Below are 25,363 nucleotides of genomic sequence, written 5' to 3'. Positions count from 1 at the left end.
GTTTGTTCGCCTTTCCATTGAATGAATGCAATCTCTGCATGTCTATTTTTCATGTGGAGATAATGGACAATGCAGAGCCGGCCTGTACATTGCTTCTGCCAGCAATACCTGGATATCTGCCACCATAGAAGACAAGCTACATTTACTAGGCTGGTTTTGCACAAAACTGGCATGCTGGGTTAATGATTACAGATTTTCCATTTGCTGAAGTGCCGTAATTCCGCAGGGGGCTTAATGGGGAAACACGGGACTTTTTTTTCAACATAATAGCCCTGAAAATAGTCCCGTTTTGGTGTGTAAACAAAGTATAGTTTTACTTTAGTATAAGAGCTGTATCACAGTGCAAGGCGATTGGACACCAGAAGAAGCATGTGGTGCCTCGTTGGTTTACAAAATGATTCTTTAGTATTTATACAGCGCTGACATTTTCCGTAGTGGTACAGTACTGTATATTGTCTAGTCACTTAACTGCCTAGAGGGGTTCACAATCTAATCCCTGCCATAGTGGTCTGTCTACTGTATGTATCGTGTAGTCAATGGACAAGTTGGGAGGAAACCAGAGTTTATGGGGGAAACCCACACAGTCATGGGGAGAACATACAAACTCCCTGCATCTAGTCCCTGGCTGGGATTAGAACCAGGGACCCAGTGCTGCAAGGCGAGTGCTGCCCACAAAAGACCACTGGGAATCCTGTTGCAACAGGGAAAATTCTTATTGGTTCATGGTGGACCAATGAGACTACAGCCTGTTGCTAGGTAGGATTCGCATAGATTATTTTTACAATCCAACAGGGAGCTCCATGCTTCTTATAGGGAACTGAGCACATTCTCTTTCAATGGAATCTCTCCTGGCATAGAAGCTGCCATGTTCCACCCTCCCCTTCTCACATTCCTTATTTACAGAAGTCAGAGATGCTATCTTGACACATTGACACAAACTAGGTCTTTGAAGAAACAGTCCTAATTACTAACCCCCTTTGTTGTCTAATAGCATTGTTTTCCCTTTTGGTAATTAGCCCAATAAAACAATTAGGAACCTGAAAGCTCTGCGGCCGGGGACGGCCGGGCAGCCCTGCTGAAACAGGGTAATTAATCTACTTTGAATGTAAAATACAAGGTAAAATGAAAGTTTATTTTAATAATGAAACAGATTGTCGGCATGCATTTTTCATGTGCTATAGAAATGTCCTGAATGATAAAAAAGGTGCTTGGTTCACTTTAAGGTCTCTGATCGCTTTGGGAAGACAGCATACAGGTGGCGACATGAACTCAGCAGATGGAAGCTGCAGCAATGTGAACTGTGAGGTAGCCGTGCATCCTGAGCGCATGTACTTACCACAGAGTTTCCATATCTGCTGCCTATGCATTGCAGTGTAAACCAGCCCTTTATAGTTGTGGCATGTGTGGATTTATTTGCTTTTCACTGTTTTTGCCAAGCAGTTCTGCACAGGAATTGGACAGTCTTTGAAGCGCACTATACAGGGGCTGTGTGGGAGAATAGGGCATTCTCTGCTCCCTCAGATGTTTGCTAGAACAGAATTGCCTATTCATCAGTGCTTATGGTCCTGAATGGCCATATATTGCAGCACATTTTCCAATCATTACTTGTGAACAGAGCAGCTGATTGTTGAATGACATGCAGGCTGTGAAACACCATAGAAGCCCTATAGCTTAAACTGCTTTCATGGCTTTAGTTCAGCAATAAAAGCCTGAGTGGACTTCGGCTATGGATAGTTTTAGGAGTCAAAAAGATCCCTTACCATATGTCTTTAATGTGAAGCTAGTGCAACTATGTATATTACAAACCCGGATGTGCCCTCTCCCCCTCTACATGACATGCTGGGGTCCATTCTATCTAGGCCACTGGTAACAAAATGTATTTGTGGCAAAACTGGGCTTAAAGAAAACCTGAAGTGAAAATTAAGTCAAAATAAACATACACAAGTCATACTTACCTTCTGTGTAGTCTACTCCTCAATCTTTCTCCTCTCCCACGTCCTGTTTGTCCACTGTGATCCAGGGAATTCTCCGTCCTCCATTTTGAAAATGGCCATTACCTCACAACAGCTTTCTGATCAGCACACTGTTAAACTGTAACATCGCCCACTTGAGCCATAGGGAAACATGGACATTACCGGCCACATCAGTTGTCCACTCAGCTATAACTGACAGCAACTGATATACTTCAGTTCTGACAAAATGTTGTCAGAACTGGAAGGGATCATTGTCAGAAGAAAATGGTGAGTTTCTGAGAGGAACGGATGGCAAGGTAACTATTTAATGTTCATTTGAAGTTACCTCGTGTTTATTTTAAATTTTACTCAGTACAGGTTCCATTTAATAAATTAACTGTACTGCAGAATGAATCCATTATCGCTGTACATGGGGGGCCTTTTCAGTTTGGTACTTTTCCTCCACTCTGGGTATACTTTAAAGTTGCTGATTATCTGTTGCTAGCTGTGACAAATGCACTTTTGTAGTGGTTGTAGACAGTACATGGATTGTGGATACTGCAGGTAATTTGTTTTATGCAAACCATTCTAACAAATGAGGCCATCTGTGAATGGATAAGTACAAATGTTTTTTTTTTGTTTGTTTTTTTTCTTCCCGTGGTGAGAAGGATATGGAGGCTGCCATATTTATTTCCTTTTAAATAATACCAATTGCCTGGCAATTCTCCTGATCCTGTGTCTCTTATACTTTTAGCCATAATCCATGAACAAGCATATGCAGATCAGGTGTTTCTGACACTGTCAGATCTGACAAGATTAGCTGCATGCTTATTTCTGGTGTTATTTGGATACTACTGCAGCTAAATAGAACAGCAGGGCTGCTAGGCAGTTTGTATTGGGAAATACAGTAATATGGCCGCTATATACGCCTGACCGTAGGTTCACTTTAAGGGTAGTTTTAAATATCTATCAACTAGGATCTGAAAAATGCAATATACTTTGTTTACTGATTGAGTGCAGTATGACAATTTTACTAGATATTTCAGTTAACGGTAAACTAATGCTGGGTACACACGTTGAAATTTCCCGCTCGATTCGCGGGATCGAATGGATCGATTCGATTATTTCAAACCTGCGCGATTTGGATTTCGATCCTTCTTTTTTTTTAATGTTAAGTATGCAAAATCGACGGCAGGAACGACCGAAATCCGATCGAGCATGTTTGAAATAATCGAATCGAACCGCGAATCGAGCGGGAAATCTCAACGTGTGTACCCAGCATAACTGTAGTTTTTCTATTAAAGGGATACTGTAGGGCAGGGGTCTCAAACTCAATTTACATGGGGGCCGCAGGAGGCAAAGTCAGGATGAGGCTGGGCCGCATAAGGGATTTCACAATCAGCAGCACCCCCCCCCCCCCCCCCCCCGTCCCTTGCATTGATTTTTACTTCAAAATCAAATTCACACTGAAGCGAACTATTTTGCCTATTTTACCTTATAGTTCGCTTCAGTGCTCCCATTACAAGAAATCCGCCGTGTCCCTGCCGCTAAACGAGGGCTGCAGAGCCCCCAAATCGCCCAGGGAGCAATCCGCCGGCATTTCCTGGAAGGGGCAGAGCTTTCAGCTTTAGCTCTGCCCCTCCTGTCGTCAATCGCGGCGCTTTGCCGCCTCTGCCTGCCCCTCTCACTCTTCCTTCACAGAGAGGGGCGGGGAGAGGCGCGATCCATGCGGCGATTGACGTCATGAGGGGCAGAGCTGAAGCTGAAAGCTCTGCCCCTTCCAGGAAATGCCGGCGGATTACCCCCCGGGGATTTGGGGGCTCTGCAGCCCTCGTTTAGCGGCGGATTACTTGGGAGCACTGAAGTGAACTATAAGGAAGCTTTTGCAGGCGAGGGCCACAAAATATTGTATCGAGGGCCGCAAATGGCCCGCGGGACGCGAGTTTGAGACCCCTGCTGTAGGGGGTCGGGGAAAATGAGTTGAACTTACCCGGGGCTTCTAATGGTCCCCCGCAGACATCCTGTGCCCGTGCAGTCACTCACCGATGCTCCGGCCCCGCCTCCGATTCACTTCTAGAATTTCAGACTTTAAAGTCTGAAAACCACTGCGCCTGCGTTGCCGTGTCCTCGATCCCGCTGATGTCACCAGGAGTGTACTATGCAGGCACAGACCATACTGGGCCTGCGCAGTATGCTTCTGGTGACATCAGCGGGAACGAGGACACGGCAACGCAGGCACAGTGGTTTTCAGACTTGAGTCTGAAATTCCACAAGTGCATATATGGGAGTGATGCATCATGGGAAATCACAGTTGCTCACTTAGAGGAACTCCAGTGAAAATAATGTAATATAAAAAGTGCTTCATTTTTACAATAATTATAAATGATTTAGTCAGTGTTTGCCCATTGTAAAATCTTTTAAATCCCTGATTTACATTCTGACATTTATTACATGGTGACATTTTTTACTGTTGGCGGGTGATGTAGCTGCTGCATGATTTTTTGGGCTGTTGGAAACAGCTGTAAACAGCTATTTCCCACAATGCAGCAAGGTTCAGACAGGAAACTACCAAGAGTACGTACTGTTTTTTGCTTCTTGTGGGAGGGGTTTCACCACAATATCAGCCATACAGCGCCCCCTGATGGTCTGTCTGTGAAAAGGAATAGATTTCTCACGTAAAAGGGGGTATCAGCTACTGATTGGGATAAAGTTCAGTTCTTGGTCGGAGATTCTCTTTAAGCATGAAGCAGTAGCTTGGGTTTCGTACATATACTAGCTAAATAATTCTTAGCTGAGGTGGCTGGTTGGAGCCTGTGCTGAGAATCTAGTGTATGTATGGTAGCCTGATGAGCCTTTGAGAGATTTGGCCTGCGGAATCATCTCTTCTGAGCACAGGCTGAGGCTATTGTTCTTTTCCTTACCCCTCCTGCTCCAGTGTGCACTGTGCGTCCATCTTCGCTCCCTCCCCCCATAGCAACAGAGCAGGCCACTAGTTTGTAGGCTAGCCACCCATATGTAAGTGGCAACTGCCCCCAAATATCGACCAAGGGATTAAGTCCAGATACCTGAGGGTGACAGTCTTTGTACTTGTGTAGAATGTTTTATACTCGGCATATGAGGTGATTGTTCAATATTTTGCAATGGGAGGGGAAACATTTGCGATTTAATTACATTGTTACTGTAAAATTATGCTCTGACCAATAACATAGTAGTAGTGGTGCATTGTGGGTAACAAATTATTGTAAATTCTTTCAGTTTTAAGAAGGCAAACCAACCTAGGCATAATTTTACGAATTTTTAAGACTTTAATTTTGATATTTAATATTTTGCTGTACTTTCCACTGTCCCAGTTACGTTTGTCTATTTTTGCTAAGAGGCGGTGTGCTTGTGGTTAATATGGCTTCCACAGGAGCCGAGGGAGGGGGAGGGGGTATTGCTGATAAATGGTGCTCCATGTGTTTGTGGTTTTGCTTCCCGGTGTGGAATGTATTTCTGAGATTCTAATATAGTCCTGTCTGGGGTTGACATATGGAGGAGATATTTGATAACTGCATTTGTTAGGGTGGGGAGCTATAAATTCCAAATAGCCTGAGGCTTACAAAGAGCTTTTCTGGGGAATGTAAATGTGGCTATATATAATGCTGAAGTCTGGGATGCGGGAAGCACATGACATCAGATCGCTTCCTGGACTGCTGCTGTGAAATCTGCTAATAAGGAGTTAAACTGAAACCAATCCTGGGGAAATTTGTGTCTTTTAATAATTATAATCCAAATGCCCTCAGAAAGGCAAAAAGACTGCGCTCCACAGGGTGGGTGTTCCATTGAAACAATATTGCACTATATTTGAATCTTTTACAGGGAAATCCTATACTCAATTGGAGATCAGGATTGTGATCGCAACTTCTTTTTTCTGGCTGTCTTTTAATAATTAGCCAAGAACTGTGCAAGTCTCCCTTATCATGGCTTTGCATCTGCTTTTACTAAACCGTCTAATAAGCGGGAGGCGCTTTGGAAATGACTACATACAAATGGTGCTTGTGTGCGAGTTACACTTGTCTGCAGCTCCTGGACTTAGATACCTTCCTGTTTCCCTTACTGCAGGATTTCACTTAACACTGAGTTCTAGGAAGAGATGGCCTGTGGAGTGTCCGTGAAACCGCCTGGGTTAATTCTGTAAAAAGTTTGCGCTTTTTTTTTTTTTCTTGGAAAGTTGCCGTTGCCCCTTTGCAGCATGAGGGCTGGGACCCACTAGTGCGGTTTTGGCAGCGTTTTGGGATTGCTGGCAATTTCCACTAAATACTTTGCCAATGAAAGTGAGTGGTGGGGAACCCACTAGAGCACGATTAGGGGTAATCACAATCGCAGGACATGTAGAATTTTGTGTGCGTTTGTGCTCAATGCTAAGTATATAAACGCTGCAAAATTGCTTTGAAACACGATTTTGCAGTGCTTTAGGGGGGCGAGGGATTGTGATTTAAATAATTATTATACTCTTCAAGTATCTGGATTTCCTGCTTCTGTCTGTTGCTCCACCCTAAAGGAAAAGGTCACAGCGCTTCTCTGATTGGTACTAGAGAAATCCCTATAACCTCTTCCTTTAGGTGGCGGGGCTATGGACACAAGCCGGACACCTGATAAGTATAAAAGGGTTTTTTTTTTTTTTTGTTTCGTTTTTTCACAAAAAAACCAAACCCTCACAAATCGCGAATCGAATGTGCTGTACAAAGCGCTGCAGCAATTCCTAGTGGGTTCCAGGCCTTAGTCTGCCTTTTTTTTTGCCTATTTGTTAGGTGATACTTAACTGGGGGACCTTTGTGAGGATTTGACGGTCTTGAGCTTTGTACACACGCTAGACAGTATTCCTGCTGTGACAATGGTTCTTGGAGGCTTGGCAGAGAAACTAGCATTTTGTACAGCTGCTCCCGCCCATCACATGGCCAAACAACCAATATACGAGCATGCTGTTCTCCTTGCCCTGCCAGTGGCTGCTCGCTTGTGCGTCGCCCATCGTCCCTCCTCCCCTTTCCCTTTGAGCAGTGCACATTGCGCACATAGGACAATAGACAGAAACTGCGGCTGCTTAACTTTTTACCTACATTCCACAGGCGAACAATGTGTTCAACCATGATGATCCGCCATTCCAGATCTCTCGGCAATGCATCAGGGTTGCCATACACAGGCTATATTGTTGGCAACCATGGCCACTCTGTCTGTGTGCACAGTCTGTTTTTATGTACAGAGTTCAGAACCACTTGAAAGTCGGCCTATTGGAAACAGAAATTTTGAATCTCCAAGGTTGTCAGCTTGACCTGGCATCTCTATCTCATGAGCCTTTTTTTTTTAAGTTGGAATATCGGTCAGAACAATCATCTTGGCAGATTGGTGTATGTGGGGACAAGGCTGCTAGTAAACTTATTAATATAAATTAGAATACTGCAATGTGGTCCCGTGCGGCCAGGGCTGTGGAGTTAAGTTGAGGAGTCAAAGCAAATTTTGGGTACAAGGAGTCGGTAGTTTCATAAACTGAGGCGTCAGAGTTGGAGTGTAATGATTTTCGTGCCCACTGCATAGCACCTAGACTTGCATGCACTGTCTTGGGTCTAGGTAGAGTTTTAAAGATAGACGATGCAATATCCTAACGCAGTATTGCACGGTGTTGCTAACGCAGGCATGGGCAAACTTGGCCCTCCAGCTGTTAAGGAGCTAAAAGTCCCACAATGCATTGCAGGAGTCTTACAGCCACAGTCATAACTCATAAAGGCAAATGCATTATGGGACTTAACAGCTGGAGGGCCAAGTTTGCCCATGCCTGTGCTAACTCCTGAACTCTCTCTTACAGGTCAATGTTTGACGTGCGTGACGTGCCTCACTGGCCAATGGTAACACATGGGGAAGGAGCTGTGCTGCTCACCCCTGAATGTTTAGCCGGCAATCAGTAATTACAGCCTGCAGATCTTTTTCATGACCAGTTTACTTTTAAGACTTGGTTAAAATGGTTTCCCACATTTACACACAGACATCTATATCCAACCATGCTAGGATAACTTATTGGGGTGTTTTGCTGTTTGTAGTTGTTGGCTTTCGTTTCCCAGCCACGTCATTTATAGGCATGAACTTGTAGCTTTTGGTCCTGCTTTTAAGAAGACTCTGGCAGCCCTTGTGGAACATTTATGCAGATAAAATGCCTTATTCTTTTGAACTGAGAATTTTTTGGTGCAAAGAAGATCTGAAAGTGGCTTCTTCCCAGATATCGTACTCATCCTTTTATGGAAAGCTTCTGAAATTCCCACTCAGAGGCATACAGGAAAACTTTATAAGGTTTGGCTTTTGGCCAGCTGTTGCGGTGAAATTTGAAACAGATTTCTCTGCGGTTAGGTCATGTGAAACTTATTTTTTTCTTTCTGAGTTAGCATCATGCAGAAAGTTAATGGCGTTTTCCATTAGGAGGATCATCTTTGTCAATGGGCCTCTAATCCAATTTTCATATCCTTGAAATGGATCATTTGTGTGAGATGGTTTGCATGACGCTTTTACATGTGATGAATACTTTTCCAAGCTTTCTCTGTAATGAGTGCTGAAAGGTCAACCCATCTCCTGAAATCCTTGTGTGCCTGGATGCCTGCACAGATCTGGAAAACACTGGCTAATTATGTAATTGCCTGGGATGTGGAAGTGTCAGGCTCTGGCCACATGGGACTTTTTCAAAATAGGCTTTTAAAGTATCTAAATGATATGCATGACGGGACAGGTTGTATAAATGCCACATTCTCATCAGCTACTTCAGCACCTTGGTGGTCTTTTTTTCCTCCCCCCCCCCCCCCCCCCTGCTGGAGGTTGTGGGTCACCACATCCATTAGCATGACGTACTGTCTCCCTGAAGAAATGGAAAGCTGTGTCATTTGCAGGGCTGTGGAATCCGTACAAAAATCATCAGACTCCGACTCCTCAGTCTATGAAACCCCCTACTCCAGGTACCCAAAATTGCTCTGACTCCTCGACTCTGACTCCTTAGCCTAATACTTACCATGGCTGTGGAGTTTATACAAAAATCATCCGACTCAGATGCCTCAGTTTCATGAAACCGACTCTAGGTACCCAAAGTTGCTTTGACTCTGACTCCACAGCCCAGGTCATTTGTACATGTCAGTGGGTACGTCACAAGAGAGTTAGTAAGTCACCCAGAGGCAGTACAATAGCACATCCTATTCTGGGGTCTCTATCAATGGAGGACTTGATTACATCTACAATAGCAGCTCATCCACAGTAGTTTACATACATGGATAGCTAATACTTGTGTAAACCTACCTGGAGGTTGCCCTCTGGGACAGAGGCCTTCCTCTTACCTGGATGCAGCCGAAGGCTGTAGTGGGCCACCACAAGTATCTCCATGTGCTACTGCACTATGAAAACTAAGCAAACAAGGGCCAGTTTACTTGCGCTTATAAACGTGAGGTTTTTACAGGGCTGGACGAATACCACAACACAAAGGGATCATGCCTACTTGGGCATATGTTTTGTATCTACAGATACACAGATAGGCCATGAGTCAGCCTGGGGACCCTAGAATGAGACTGGTCTCTCTGCTGGCTCTGGAACATGACATTTAGCCATGGATATGCATAACTAAGAAAGCTTTGCTTGTGCTGAAGAGACTCTGTAACAACAATTTCTGCCTTATTTCTTCTATCCTATAAGTTCCTATACCTGTTCTAATGTGGTCTGTCTTACTGCAGCCTTTCCTAGTTGCACAGTGACTGTATTATCTCTGTTATATAATCTAATCCTTTGTCAGCTTTGTCGGCTCAAGCAGGAATGTGCTGCTCTGCTGTGATATGTAGAAGTTATACTCCCCTTCTCCACGCCCCCTCCAGGCTCTGTATGAGTCAGGCTGAGAGAAGCTCAGTCTATCACACTCTGGGTAGCGGCCATGTTTTTTTGTTGCCTAAAACTGGCAATTACAAGCCAGGATTGCAGCAGGAAGTGGCAGAAACCGCAAATAGGGGCCCAGTAGAACATAATAGAATGGTATGCTTTTTTTATTGTAAGAATTTTAGAGCACAGATTCTCTTTTAAAGAGGAGCTGTCAGCCATACTATCTCTCAGAATACCCCCCACATGTTGAAAAATACTTGCTTTACTTAGCATATGCATTGCACTGTCCACATTTTGATTTTAGTGATTTCTCTATAGTAAAAAAAAGAGAAAATCCTTCTTAGGAGTCTCCATTTTAACTGTCTATCTTGAAGCCAATCCTGATGTCATTTCCTCCCTTACTCTCCTCTGCCTGATTGTGTATGCATTATCTGCCCTCCTCCCAGTCTTCAGGTACTCTCGCCCAGCTCTGCAATAAAAAGTGCATTGTCTCAGCATGAGAAATATTGGTCAATCATAGAGGAACAGAGGTGTGGGAGGGGAAAAAAGGGGGGGAAAGAGGCTTCAGCCAATCAGATTGCATTATTTAAGTCGGAGAGGAAAGTAAAGAAGCAAAAAAAGACAACCCACCATGCCCTGCAACTTCCTTTGTGCAGCAATGTACCAAATAAGAGTCAGGTAAACTGGGGAATGATCATTTATCAACAAGAAAAGTAATAGTGGTGTTTTGGATTGCCTGGTTAGCATCCTTATTACTGGTTTACCAGATAAAAATAATTGATTTTATGCTTGACAGTTGCACTCAAAGGTATCGACCACTAGCTTGATGCCAAGACCACTGCCTCAAATTCCCCGCTTGTATACAGAATTTGCATAATCCTGCATCAACTTGCAACAAGCATGCAACAGGTGAAGTTAGACCAGAGTCACAGCATCTGATCTGCATGCTCATTCTGAGATGGTGACTAAAGGTAGATGCAGAGCAGAAGCACAGATGTCAGGGCAGGTGGCATTGTTAGAGAATGTAGATGGGAGTCTCTGTATTCCTTTCACTTCAGCCTTCCTTTAAAATCATCAACCTAATATTTTGTAGCTGCCCCTTGTGCTACCAAAGCAGCCGCGACTCCTTAAAGAGACTCTGTAACAAACTTTTCAGCCTTAGTTCTTCTATCCTATAAGTTTCTTTGCCTGTTCTAATGTGCTCTGGCTTACTGCAGCTTTTCCTAATTGCACAGTGGCTGTGTTATCTCTGTTATATGATCTAATCTGTTTCCTTCTGTCGGCACAGTCGGGCTAAAGCTGGAATGTGTGGAATGTGGAGGGCTGCTTGTGATTGGTAGAAGCTATACACACCCCCTCCAGGCCCCCTGCAGGCTCTGTATGACTCACACACTCTGCTTATGTGAGCCTATCAGAAGCTGGTTAGTTTGTAAACACTGCCTAAAACGGTTAATTACAAGCCAGGTTTGCAGCAGAGAGTGGCAGAAACAGCACAGAGGGGCCCAGGAGAACATAATGAATAGAATGGTATGCTTTTTGCTTTAAAATGTTAGAGTACAGATTCTCTTTAAAGAGACTCTGTACTGTGAAAATCTTACATAAATAAAAGTACCAGCCTGTTTGTAGTTTTTTCTCCTAGCCCCCTCTATGACATTTTCCCTGCTCCTGCTGCTTTCGTGGTGATGCAATCCATTTTATTCATTGTTTTTGTAAACACTGAAGATGGCCACCAAACAGGAAATACATCATCAGAGCAGGTGCCTATTTGCAGAGGCTCCTCAAACGTGACTTCACTGCTGTAATATTTCTCCCACTTGTTGCCTTGGCTGCTTGTCTGGGCTTTGGACTGATCTTTCTGCACTCACAGCTGTTCGCTCGCACACTCTCGCACACTCTCGCACACTCTCGCACACTCTCGCACACTCTCGCACACTCTCGCACACTCTCGCACACTCTCGCACACTCTCGCACACTCTCGCACACTCTCGCACACTCTCGCACACTCTCGCACACTCTCGCACACTCTCGCACACTCTCGCACACCCTCACACACCCTCACACACACACCCTCACCCACACACACACCCTCACCCACACACACACCCTCACCCACACACACACCCTCACCCACACACACACCCTCACCCACACACACACCCTCACCCACACACACACCCTCACCCACACACACACCCTCACCCACACACACACCCTCACACACACACACACACACCCTCACACACACACTCACACACCCTCACACTCACACTCACACACCCTCACACTCACACACCCTCACACTCACACTCACACACCCTCACACTCACACACCCTCACACTCACACTCACACACCCTCACACACCCTCACACTCACACACCCTCACACTCACACACCCTCACACTCACACACCCTCACACTCACACACACCCTCACCCACACACCCTCACTCTGCAGGGGGCGTGGGGGAGGTGTGCATAACTTCTCCCTATCACAGCACATTCCTCTCTGGGCTGACAAGGCTCAGCAAAGGAAAGAAGATTAGATATAATACAGACAGTGCAACTAGAAAAAGGCTGCAATAAGCCAGACCACATTAGAACAGGTATAGGAACTTATAGGATAGAAGAAATAAGGCTGAAAATGTTGTTACAGCATCTCTTTAAGGTGTGGCTTCATAAGATCTGAAATGGTGTCTTTTGGTATCTGGGGGAAAGATGCTAGCAACTGATCATTAAAGTGCTGTTAGTTGCTAGGCCTGCCTTTTGAGTATGTATAGCGCTGTGACCTGTTGAGATGGGCACCAGGTGATGCCAATAGTGAAAATATGGATATTCTGGTCATGCCAAGAGTTTCCTATTTACTTGCCTAGCGCCTATTCATGCACTAACCCTTCCTCCTAATGCTTACACTATCCCACCCCTCTTGGTGCCTATAACTAACCACCTCCTAAAATCTTCTGGCAGAGTGGTTCTCGCTACTTCCCCTTCGCTCACCAATGTCTGTTCTGTTGTCTTCTTCCTCCCCCTCCCCTCCACTCCCCCTTGATCGGGAAACCATAGAAACTACAGGACTATAAACAAATGGACACCAGAGAAAGAGTCCTTGAGTACTGACACCGGTGGGCATTTTTGTGTAGTTCTAAAGTAATCACTACAGACTAGCAGAGGGAGAGGCACCGCAGCAGCACAAGATGGCCCCTACATGCGGCGCTGCAGCAATGGCATGTGGGCTGCATGCAATTAACTGCAGAGAGCTTATGGGCCACAGGAAAAAGCTTAGCGGGACATATTTGGCCCACAGGCCGGAATTTGGACATGCCTGAGACATAGAAGAAAACGTTCCCTAAACCAGGTTACGCTTCATTGGTTCAGCTTACCACTGGGGTGCACATTCATTGATGAATGTGGGTCAAGTCAGATTAGTCTGACTTGCTAAAGTTGCAGGCTGAGGGCCAAAAGAATGAATTTTAAAAACCCTGTAATTGGGATTGAATATATTACAATCCTTTTGTTAGCAGTGTAGTGATTTTTCTTTGAATTCTCATTGTAAAAGAAAATATGGGAGGATTAAATTAATATGGAATTTGGGTGCCAGTGTCTCCTAGCCTGGGGCCAGCTCCATTGACAACAATTAGAGAAAAAACCCAAAGTCAGGCACCAGGTGTAATGTATGAGAAGCATAGGCTACCTGGTTATCAGATCTGTCTAGCCTGGCTGTTGCGCTGCAGGAGAGACCATCTTTACTCCCTGAAAGAGTTGAGCTAGTGACTCGTTTGCTGTGTGATGTTTCACAGGCCCTTGAGACTGAATTGCTATATAACAAAAAAAATAAGTGCACTCCTTACCAGATATTGAGTAATGCTGTGGTCACACAGGTGTCTATTGTAGTATAAGATACAGTTTGTTGGATTTTTCCCATCTGTGGTTTCCAGGCACTGGGTAAACACTGCAGTAAATGGGACAACTTGCTTTATTCATAGATTCCATTCATACTGCCAAATGTGTGGCTCTGGTGTTTACACTAATCCCGCGGATCATATAAAACTGCTCTCAGGCCTCTCGCATTGTGTGACTGCTCTGTTATTGCTTATGTGAGTGGTCAGGAGTTATGACTAAGATGCCACTTTTACCAGGACATTCAACACTACCTGGGCAATAACCGTAACCAGACTTTATCCCAGTGCTTGCAATCATGCAATGTAAAGGCAATAGCATTTTTTCTCAATGGACAGGCAAATGTTGGGGTGGCTGAGCTAAAACCTGTAAGACAAACAGTGGTGTGTGGCTGTAAAAGCAGAGTGGAATGGAAGGGGTTAAAGTATACTTGCCACTAACCTGGACAAATTGAATCTGTTATAATTGATAAAAACTCACAAAATAAATGTTACCCCCCCCCCCCCCCCCCCCCAGTATACATACAGTCTATGGCCAATGTCCATATAGGTGTAGGTCACTTATGCCATGAGTTAAAATGACAGTAGTGTAGGGTTGGGACCTTTACTTCAGTGTCTAGAGGCAGCTCAGATGAGAACGTTGGCTGCTGTACATCTCAGGAGAGCTGCAATCTCTCTCACTACAGTCTATTTAGGTTTGTGATGATGGTAAAAGTAAAGCTGAGGATTTCTCTTCTGCCCAGATTTTCACCTGTGGTTCTTAAATGTGATCGATGGCTTTCACCTGTTGGGGATGTCAGGAGCACAGTTATCTTTTGCTATTGACTCTGGAGTATAGTAGCCTGTATGGCTGGAATTACTCATCACCCTGACATGAAGTTGTTAATGAAGATGACTGCAAGCTGAGCTGATTATTTCCCCCCGACTTTAAACTACTGGATGCCACATCTTGAGCAGTGTTCTCCCCATACATTTTTTTTTTTTCCCATTTGGGTGGCATGAAAAAGTAGCCAGGTGGGGCGAGATAAGATAATACAGGGCCGGTGTAATGTCTGATTGCGCTGCCCTTCCACACTGATTAGCATGCATGCTCAGTGTGAAGTTAATTATGCTGCTGATGGTAAAATAATAAATATCTCCGCTTCCACACATCATACACTCATCAAATTTTCAGGCTAGGGAGAGGATCCCCCGAACGATCTCTGCCAAATTGCAGCCCCCGAGCCCCGCTGGTTCAGGAGATGGATTAGATCTTGGGAACCAGTGGGGCTCGGGGGGTGCAATTTGGCATAGAGGTTACCTACCCTGAAAATTTGGGAAGTGTATGATGTGTGGAAGCGGTGACTTAGTATTTTACCACCAGCAGCATAATTAAATAGGAACTGTGGCCGCACAGTCTCCTACTGCGCATGCGGGGCAGCGCAAATTAACAGGCAGCGTAATCAGACACAACACCGGCACTTCTCTGCGCAACTCTGCTCACAGCAGAGGAGGAGGAGGAGAGCTGGGTGCTCACAAAAACTAGCCGGATGAAGCACCTGGCTAAAAGTGTGTGTCTGTCTCTGTCTTACTTACTCACTCTTAAGGGGCCCATACACCTAACGATTTTCCCGCTGATATACAGCCGATTTGATCAAAGTGATCGAATCGGCTGTGAAATTCCTGCGCACACCGCTGACCGAACTAACGATTTCCGTCCGAAATCGATCATTCCCGTCGATCCGTCCGTGCAGAAGATTTCTCTCGATCGCCAGCGGATCGGGAGTGCGTCGATAGAGGCGTTCGAATGCCCGACGACCGACGCAATACAGCGTGTATACATTACCTGTTCCGGCCGGTGCAAGTCCCCTGGTCCCCCGCTGTCTTCCTTCCGCGCTGGGTTCCGGACTGGCTGCAGCTACACAGAACTTCCTGTCCCGGCAGGAAGTTTAAATGGTAGAGCGTCCTCTGTTTAAACTTCCTCTGGACAGGAAGTTCAGTAGCTGCAGGAACGGTCTGGAGCCCGGAGCGGAGAAGAAGACAGCGGGGACCAGGGGACTCACGCCGGCCGGAACATGTAATGTATGAGGGGGGGGGTGGGGCACGGCAGCTCCACAGATTGTGGCCATACGATCCCTCTCTGATCAGAGAGGGGTCGATCTGTTTCCAACTAGATAAAGTTAAAGCCCAGTAAGTAAGAGATATCTATATCTATCTCATACGTGAGTGGCGATAGGATGGGGGAAGGACTTTGGACAGCATACAGGCAGATATTCACTTCAACCAATCGGTATCTGACATTGGCAAAGTAAGTCGGCATTTCAAAACCCAGCCAGGCAGATAATATCTTATGTGGCCAGGGACCAGATAAATGTATAGTTTACCTAATCATTTATAGCAAAACGCATGTTATGCTGGCTCATGGAACCTATTTTTGAATATTCTGAAAACAAAACCGTTAATATCACTTTGAGACCTATTTTTTATTGGAGAGCGTAGACTCTGTATCCTAATGAGGTTTCCCTAGCAGTCCTCCCCCACACCTCCGTTACCAATCATGGACCCTGCAGCTGATCGGGTCACACTCCTCTTAAAACACAAGCTCAGTACGGCCACACTCTTTCTTGAAGAGGAGCGCAGCCCCAATCAGATTACCAACAAGCCTTTGTCGGTTATCTTTGGAGGGTCCACGCTCTGAAACCACTTGGGTAAGTGTTGTGATTTTTGTACCCGAGCTTCACTTATCGCAGTGCTTCACTTAGAGCTGTTTATGAGAACAAGTGCCTGTATATTGTGCTGTCCCTGAAGCTATTGGCTTGTACTACGATCTGCCACTGTGACTTGCCCAGTACAATGCAGTGTGGTTACTTACACAGGATGACATTGTCTTAGCATGGAAACCCTTTAATAGCCTAGTGCAGAAAGTTGTGATGTGTAGTTTCAACAGGTCATGAGAAAATTCCTTCATCTGTCTCACTGCCCTGAAGTACTGCTAATAATCTAGTGTTTGCTGTCACAGCCATGACTATGAAAATAGTACCGTACTGCAATTGTTTATAGACCCACGTATGGTTTTGTACAGTTACCAGAGTTTATCATCTAAAGTCTTCCTGGTATTTTTATGTGTGCGATATATACAGTAGTAGGCAATCCAGCTCAGCTGACGTAGGGATATGGTTCCCCTATTATATCTATGCATATAAAACGATGGAGGGCAGTACATTAGATGTTGGGATTCTTACATGCAGCTCTGGACTTCTTAAAAGGTAGCAGATCTCTTTCTATGGACAGGTGATTGTGCTATGAGCACTTTTAGAGGAATACACTTTGGTAAAGTCAGTCATGTGACCTGCATCCATTGAGAGGACTGGCAGCTGCTGGAGGTGTGGGCATTCCCTAGAGGCAATTCTAAATTCTCATACACATGCTCAAGGTCCGAGATCGGGAGTCGATCCCGCAGGCGACAGTGCAGATCGAGGCTGTACAGACTGTTCCATTGCTATATGGGGGTGGGAGACAGACCGACGTCACACTAGCAGCATCACAGTGGGGTGGGTTGAAAATGCCCTCAGCTAGCATTTTAAAACGGTTCCATTTGAATAGGTGTGATAATTCTATTTAGCCATTTCACTGTATGATTGCTTCTTACTATAGGTGGGCAGAGAGCATGTAACAGGGACGATGTTTTAATACCAGCTTGCTGTCATGTAACATGCATGTGTACTGCTATTCTTTTATTCTAAATGGTTTCCTTTTTATTTAACCCTTAGATTGCTCAGAAATATGACCCTCAGGTAGAGGAGGACCTGCGGCTCTGGATAGAGGAGGTGACTGGCATGAGGATTGGGGACAACTTCCAGATGGGCCTGAGAGATGGTGTCATTCTCTGCCAGTAAGTATTTGGCTCTGCTATACTTTTGTTGGAATCATTTTGTTATGTAAAGCAGAGGTTTCCAATCCCCGGTCCGCGGCCCACTAGTGGTCCGCAGGACATTTTACAGTGGGCCGCGGCTTCAGACTCCCTTTTAAGTGTTATTTCGTTTCTATGCACAGCCGCGGCCGTGCACGTCATAGGTCTTCAGTCCCGCCCCCTCAGTGTGTGGACAATCACCGCCTTCCTGAAGCGCCGGCAAAGACGTGAATATCGGAGGCGCCAGTCCTGCCTCCTCCATCAGTGGGGCTAATTGCTGCTGTCTGTGGCCGTGTATCTCGGAGGCCTTTAGTCACGCCTCCGAGTGCGGCCAATCACCCCCTTCCTCAAGCGGCAGCAAATGAAGGTGCCAGTCCCACCTCCTCAATCAGTGGGGCCAATCATCATTGCCCCTTCTTAAAGTGCCAACCTCTAGTCCCACCCCCTCCATTTACCTGGCAAATGAATGGCTGCATTTATTGTATCACTGCGGCGACTGTTGTCAGTGTATACAGATTGCAGCGTTTGGGCGTCATTAGAAAGAGGTGTGAGCTGACACTGAGAGCCTGACTGACGTACAGCAAACCTGTATCAGTGTGTGTGTATATATTCTATCTTTTTGTGCATCTTTTGTTGTTATATGCTGATCTGAGGTTAAATATGCTGATCTGAGGTTAAATATACAGTTTTTAACTTTAAGTCCCCCTGTATTCCATGCCATCCCTCATTATCCTCTGTACCTGTACCTTTCCGCTGCACCCGGATTACTTACCACCCCCAAGCCCGCTGGAGGTTTTATAAACTGAGGAGTTGGGAGACTGAGTCTAATGATTTTAGTAGAAAATCCACAGCGCTGGTAAGTATTAAGGTGCGTACACACGCTCTATTTGCAGGAATGACGAGTCCGTCGTTGCTCGATGGGCGTTCCAGCAATAGTAGAGCTTGTGTACAGTTTGTCCGCAGATTGATAAGGCTGTTTCTGAGCAATCTGCTGAGCGGATCGTTCAGAAGCAGTGTTATCAATCTGCAGACAGACTGTACACACTCTATCGCTGGAATGCCCGCGCAGCGGGAGGGACCGGCCTACCCGTCGTTCCTTATAGTAGTGCGTGTGTACGCACCTTTTAGACTGAGTCTGAGTTATTTTGGGGAATTGGAGTCAGTGGTTTCATAAACTGAGGAGTCTGAGTCAGAGCAATTTTGGGTGTTCTGAGTTGGAGTCGGTTTCATAAACCAGAGTTCCCCCATCCCTGTCCTCAAGGCCCATCAACAGGGCCTGTTTTGTGAAAACCACAAGCACAGGTGAGTAAAGGTGGGTACACACGTCAGATAAAAGTCTTTGGAAAATGAAAGATCACAGACCAATTTTACCCCCTTCCATGTAGTATGAGAGCCATAGTCTACACAGTCTATTCTATGGAGCTGAACTCTCCATCAGATACAAATCTTTGCAAGATGCTGCACACAAAGATGCTGTACACATGTACCAGATCAGTATCTGCAAAAGATCAATCCCTGCAAAAGATCCATTCCTGCAAAATGCATTCATAGTCTATGATATCTGCAGATCCCATACACACCTTGTTTAATGGACATTCATCTGCAGATCAGACAATTATCTGCCGATCTGAAGATCCAACCTGGTGGATCTGATCTACAGATAATTGTCCGTTAAACAAGGTGTGTACGCGATCTGCAGATATCCTAGACTATGAATGCATTTTGCAGGAACGGATCTTTTGCAGGAACGGATCTTTTGCAGGAACGGATCTTTTGCAGATACTGATCTGTTGCATGTGTACAGCATCTTTGTGTGCAGCTTCTTGCAAAGATTTTTATCCGATGGGGAGTTCAGCTCAATAGAATAGACTGTGTAGAGTATGGCACTCATACTATATGAAAGTGGGTAAAATTGGTCTGTGATCTTTCATTTTCCAAAGACTTTTTTATCTGACGTGTGTATACACCCTTAATTAGTGTCTCTGCAGAGCGTATTACCTGCCGGTGTGGATTTCCACAAAAACTTGCACTGTTGGAGGGCCTTGAAGACAGGGTTGGGGAACACTGTGAGGAGTTGGAGTCAGATGATTTTTGTACCGACTCCACAGCCCTGGCTTAGGGTCTAGGGCTAAAAGTATAAGAGGCAGAGGATCAGCAGGATAACCATTTTTTTTTTTTTTTTTTTTGCCAGGGGCATACAGTCCTGATCCTTGTGGGCAACTCACTTTTATTTGTAGAAAGGACTATGGTATAAACACAAAGCACAAAGTCTTGTAGATCTTGTGGTACAAAAATGAGGAGCATCCTGCAGAGACCTCCTTTTTTAAGAATTTTGTAATTGTGTCAATAAAGATTTTGGATATTTTTGTACCACAAGATCTACAAGACAATGTGCTTTATGTTTATATCATAGTCCTTTCTACAAATAAAGTGAGTTGTTTTGAAGTGAAGTGGATCACATCAAAAAGGACCTAAAGGTTTTTTAGTCTTTCTCCTGGATAAATATAAAAAAGACATCATCCCAATTATAATATCACTGATCCTTGTGGGCACCAGTAATGGAATGTTTGTTCTTGACTGTAGGAAGTACAAATTTTTTTTTTTTTTCTTCTTCTTTAGCAGTGATTCCAGGCGTTTTCTGTAGCCATTTTAGTGCTAACCATTTGGTGCGGGTAGTAAAATCGCTGCAAAATCACTTTTCTATAGCGATTGCAAAGCTTTTTTGCAGCAGTTCTATGCTTAATATTGAATCAACGCCGCAAATATGCTGCAGGATGACAGTTGCGATTACCACTCGCACCAGTGGGCTCACCTTCATACATGAACATAGCATTTTTGAAATCGCTGGTGGTTCCAAATTGCTGCTGAAATTGCTCTAGTGGGCCATAGCCCTCAGGGTATCTTCAGTCGGTTACTCGTCTGAAGTTTTCTTTAACAAGGAATCATTCAGTGTTTGGAATCCGTAAAAATGTGGTGACCCCCACCATGATTTTTTAAGATACAGCTTGTGGAGTGTTATTTTCAAATTGTGAGACTGTGCCTGCTGAGTTATGCTATCACCACTGGAAAAACTGTGTCAAGTAATGTGGAAGAAAAGTGCTGGCCTTCTCAGGGGTGAGGGTGATATTGTTTCAGGACAACACTCCGCACAATGCTTGCCTGACAACACAAACTGAAACGCGTGCGGTGAGAGGTTCTGCTTCATCTGTTTCCAGCACTGCTGAGAGTTCTTGGATGAAGAAGTCATGACTGGTTACATAAGCCCTGGCCCAAAATCTTTATGAGAAGGGTATGGTTCTGAGTCACAAAGGTTTAAATAGTGTTGGTGATTACAGTGACTAATCTAGGAATAGGTCACCCCAGTTCATTGTGCACTTTCTGTAGAATAGGAGTAACTCTCATGAAAAACACATTATCGGTTCCTGCTTTTGTGTTGCAGTCTCACAAGTCATCTTTTCATCTTGGGAAAAAAAGTGCCCCTGGGGGGGTACTTGCCTCAGGAGGGGGAAGCCTCTGGATCCTATCAAGGCTTCCTCGTCGTCCTTCGTCCCCTGGTGGTCTTGCTGGACCCCTCCGAAAGCACAGCCGACAATTTGTTGTGCTGCAATATTTACCCTCCCCGGCTCCAGCGCAGGAGCTGTAGTGGCTCCCCGATGGGCTAAGGCGGAAATAACAGATCCCAATCTAGTCTGCTCTACTGGGATTGGCTATTTTTGCCTGATCCCGAGCCGAGAGACGCTACTGCGCTGGAGCCGGAAAGGTAAATATTTACGCGCCCGTTCCGAGGGGCCCAGAGAGACCACTATGGGATGGAGGACTGGGGAAGCCTCGATGGGATCCAGAGGCTTCCCCCTCCCGAGGTAAGTACCCCCCAGGGGCACTTTTTTCTGTTACAGGTTTTCTTTAAGGGACATTCCTTTGTCAGCTACAACTAGTAAACATTAGAGAGACTGAGCTGCACACATAGTAGAAGCAGAGAGAGCGGAGAATAGATTTCTAGATAGATTTTAATAAATTAATACAGCAGCTATGTAATGGCAGCTTTCAGAACTGTACTTTGGGAATTTGCAATTTGGAAACAGACAATATTAATTGTGCACAAAAGTAAATATGGTAACTGTATGGGTAATAAAGTAGGGAAACACAGCGCTGATCTGTGAATGAGCGCCTTCTGCCTGTGCAGTAGTACAGAATTGCTCATTCTTAACAGAAGATGCAGAGCGTCTCCATGCAACTGTGCAGGTGTCGGTCATCCTGTGCTGTGCAGCCACGCTTGTTCATGGACTGGAGTGTGGCTGAGAACTTCCAGAGGGTCCCGGCATCCAGCTGTGATCTCCAGGAGGACGTGGGAAGCCTGTGGACGGTCCAGAGGCTTTCCTCTACCCAGTATCTTTTGTGTTTCCTAATGTTACAGGTTTGCTTTAAATGGAGGTAAGAGTGCATACCAGCAAGAGAAAGTATCCCCTGCTTTCAGCCACTTGCTTCTGCTGTTATCTGCTATTGTCAATCTATTGCTGCTGGAAGCAATGCCATAAAGCTTTTAAATGGCTTCCTTTATCACTGCACTTTCCTATGTGGTGGTTTAGTAAATCCCACAATGAATGCAGGGGAAGTGCAGAGGCATCTCTGAGAATTACGCTGGTTAATCCCCCTTGTAGCTGTGGAAGTTGTATAAACAATCTGTCCTCTGACACGCAGGTGCTGATGGTGTGTCGGGTGATAGTAGGGCCATTCATACTGTAACAGGAGCAATAAGCATATTACACTGACCTCCAGACATCTTGAAAATGCTGTAAAACCGGTTCGCTGCTCACAAAGTAAACAGTCTCTGGTTCTGTGTGGCTGTATGGAAACTAGTATGACTGCTAGACCTGCCATTTCTGGCTTTCAGCTGTGTGCTATTGGAACGGTCTCTGGTTATCACATGATCTCCTCACCTGCGTTCCAGCATCCTGCACAGACAGCTGGCCTTGTTTATGGATGAATGTAATAAGAGTTCTGTCTGTCGTCCGTAGCAGCCTGTCAGATTCCTATTTTAAATGTACCAAGGAATGGTGAATAGAACAATCTTACCAATGAACAGGGGCAATAGTCTCTTACACACTTTGATAAATTAGGCCAGTTTGTTTTGGCACCGTACTGTAGCTCAAAGAGGTCAGTAGATACAAGGTACAGCTGAATATACATACATTTGTTTGCATAGATGACAAAGGTTCTTATTTGATTTATACACATGGGGAAAGATTTGCTAAGGCCCTAGCAAAAAAATAAATAAATTAAAAATTAAAAAGCAGGCGGTATAGCGGCTAGTACCCTTGCCTTGCAGTGTCCAGTCCCACGTTCAGTTCCCAATATGGACACTCTGCATAGAGTTTTTTTTTTCTTATGTTTGAGTTTCCTCCCATATACCAAAAATGTACTGGTATGTTAATTGACATGCCTGCATATTGACCTTACTGCCCATACTGACTATACTTTCAGTGTTTATTACCCTTTAAAGCGAACCTGTGGTGAGTGTGATATGGAGGCTGCCATATTCATTTCCTTTTAAGCAATACTGGTTGCCTGGCTGTCCTCAGCCTCTAATACTTTCAGCCATAGACCCTGAATAAGCATACAGCAGATCAGGTGTTTCATTGTCACACCTGACAAGATTAGCTGCATGCTTGTTTCTGGTGTAATTCAGCCACTACTGCAGCCAAATAGATGAGCAGTGCTGCCAGGCAACTGGTATTGTTTAAAGGAAATATGGCAGCCTCCATATCCCTCTCACCTCGGGTTCACTTTAAAGTGGAGTTTTAGCGATGATGCAATGTTGGGGCTTTCGCCTGGGTCCCGTCAGCTGCTGGAGGTGAACTGGCACTCCGCGGAAGTTTCTTCAGAAACTGGGCCCTATTTTGATTGTGGTTTTGTCATCTGCTTCTTAGACTAACCCTCACTCGTATCTACTCCTAACTCCAACCTACCACTATCTAGACCTAAACACCCTAACTTACCACTGTCTAAGCCTAACACTAACCCGGCAACTTGCCACCGCTATCTACGCTGCTGCTTTTGATCCGTCACCCAGGCTACACTCATTGCCTCTCATGCCCAAATTGTCTACTGGGTGCTGCTATAGGCATGATTAGTATTGTGGTTTATGCAGCAACCAAGTTTCCCAGCGGCCATGGGTGCCCAAGTTTCCCACGTCAACACAGTTCATCCATATTCACTAGCATTTAACAAGAAATCTATTGAAAATGTATCAAACTGCAGTGTTGCACTAGTTGATGCAGTGCACTGCTATGGCCAGTTGATCAACCACTGGGCTTCTGCCCTGTCCTGGATCAATGCAAATATTCTGTTGTATCTGATAGAATCTGAAATTAATCAAGGTTTAATCGATTAAACATGCCGTGGCAATAGAATTTTGACAAATTTGATCAGTGATTAAATCTGCCTGGAGTCAAACAGGAAAATTGATAAGTGTATGGCCACGTTAAGCCTATGTCTGTAGTAGGGACATTGTGCTCTCCTCTGAGAGGCAGTTGGTGACATGAACCATCCAATCCACTCAGTAAAGCAATGCAGAAAATAGTGCTATTTAACTACTTCATGTTAAAATAGGCACGCATGTGTGCTCCTGTGGCGCATGTGCATTCAGCAGAATGCATTAGCACTGATGATGTACAAATAGGATATTTTATAAACTTCAATTTTGCATGAAGTGGTTAAATACATAGCTATTAAAAAAAAAAAAAAAAAAAAGCCTGTAAGTTGCCAAAAAATGTTCAGCTCTTGCCGGCGCATATCAGATGTCAGCTGAGCTGCAAAGTTAGAGAAGTAGTGGCAGTACAAACACAGCACAGTTCATGTTGGAAAAGCAGAGATTGATCTTAATGAATCAGGGGTATGCAGGGCCGGGCCGAGGCATAGGCTGGAGAGGCTCCAGCCTCAGGGCGCAGTGTAGGAGGGGGCGCAGAATTCATTCAGCTGTCATTCCCCTATTGTGTTTGAAGCAGAAATAAATAATAAAAGGGGATACATGGCAGTGACTGCAAGCCAGATAACTAGAGATTAAGGTGTTGGGGAGGTTGTGGGCCCTGTGGCGCCTCTTAGTCTAATAGCAATCAGTGTGTGACGGCTGGGGTGGCAGGGATGGAGGGGCGCACTTTGGTGTCTCAGCCTTGGGTGCTGGAGGACCTTGTCCCGGCACTGGGGGTATGTATCAGAAACCATTATGAAAATAGCCTTTACAATTCATTACATTTGCGCTGCTGCTAAAACTGTGTAATGGGGAAATGAAACCCGCCTAAAAGTACGGCAACAAGAATCCCCAAAATTCTCACTACTTCCCCAGTAAACTTTACAAAGAGTGAAGTAAAACTCCCAGAGTTCCCCAGCATCTGGTGTTACTGCAGTGACTGCTTTCTGTATATTCCTGGGGGTGTGCCGTTCCTATCTGGTTTGACTAATCACTCCCACTCCTGCCAGGAGGATCAATTCCAAAGCAAAATTTAGGCTGTCTGTACAAAATAGCTTGCTTCCCTCACTTCTTGCAATGTGTATATAGCTGATCCTGTGAGTATTTTGATGTGTAGGAGCAGTTGCACTTTACTCCACCTTAACCTTCCCAGCGTTCAATTCCCCCAGGATTTCTGTGCAAACAGTGATAAAATTTATTTTTAAAACTTTTTTTTCCTGTAATTTGCCAAAATGTGTCAAGCAAGGGTCTAGTATACAGTGCAGGAGAGTATTGATGTGTATGCATGTT

At 44.9% G+C, this 25,363-nt stretch overlaps 1 protein-coding gene across 1 annotated transcript in view; it reads left to right on the top strand.

Annotated features, from left to right (window-relative positions):
• Positions 1-25,363, top strand: part of CNN3 (calponin 3) — a 73,510-nt gene that overhangs the window by 32,085 nt on the left and 16,062 nt on the right. The window contains exon 2 of the mRNA XM_068239754.1: positions 17,468-17,589. Within this exon, the coding sequence (XP_068095855.1) occupies positions 17,468-17,589 (122 nt within the window). The remainder of the gene's footprint in view (positions 1-17,467; positions 17,590-25,363) is intronic.

The sequence above is a fragment of the Hyperolius riggenbachi genome, chromosome 6 (assembly GCF_040937935.1).
Source record: "Hyperolius riggenbachi isolate aHypRig1 chromosome 6, aHypRig1.pri, whole genome shotgun sequence".
NCBI classification, from domain to species: domain Eukaryota; kingdom Metazoa; phylum Chordata; class Amphibia; order Anura; family Hyperoliidae; genus Hyperolius; species Hyperolius riggenbachi.
This window is presented reverse-complemented; position numbering and strand designations above follow the sequence as displayed.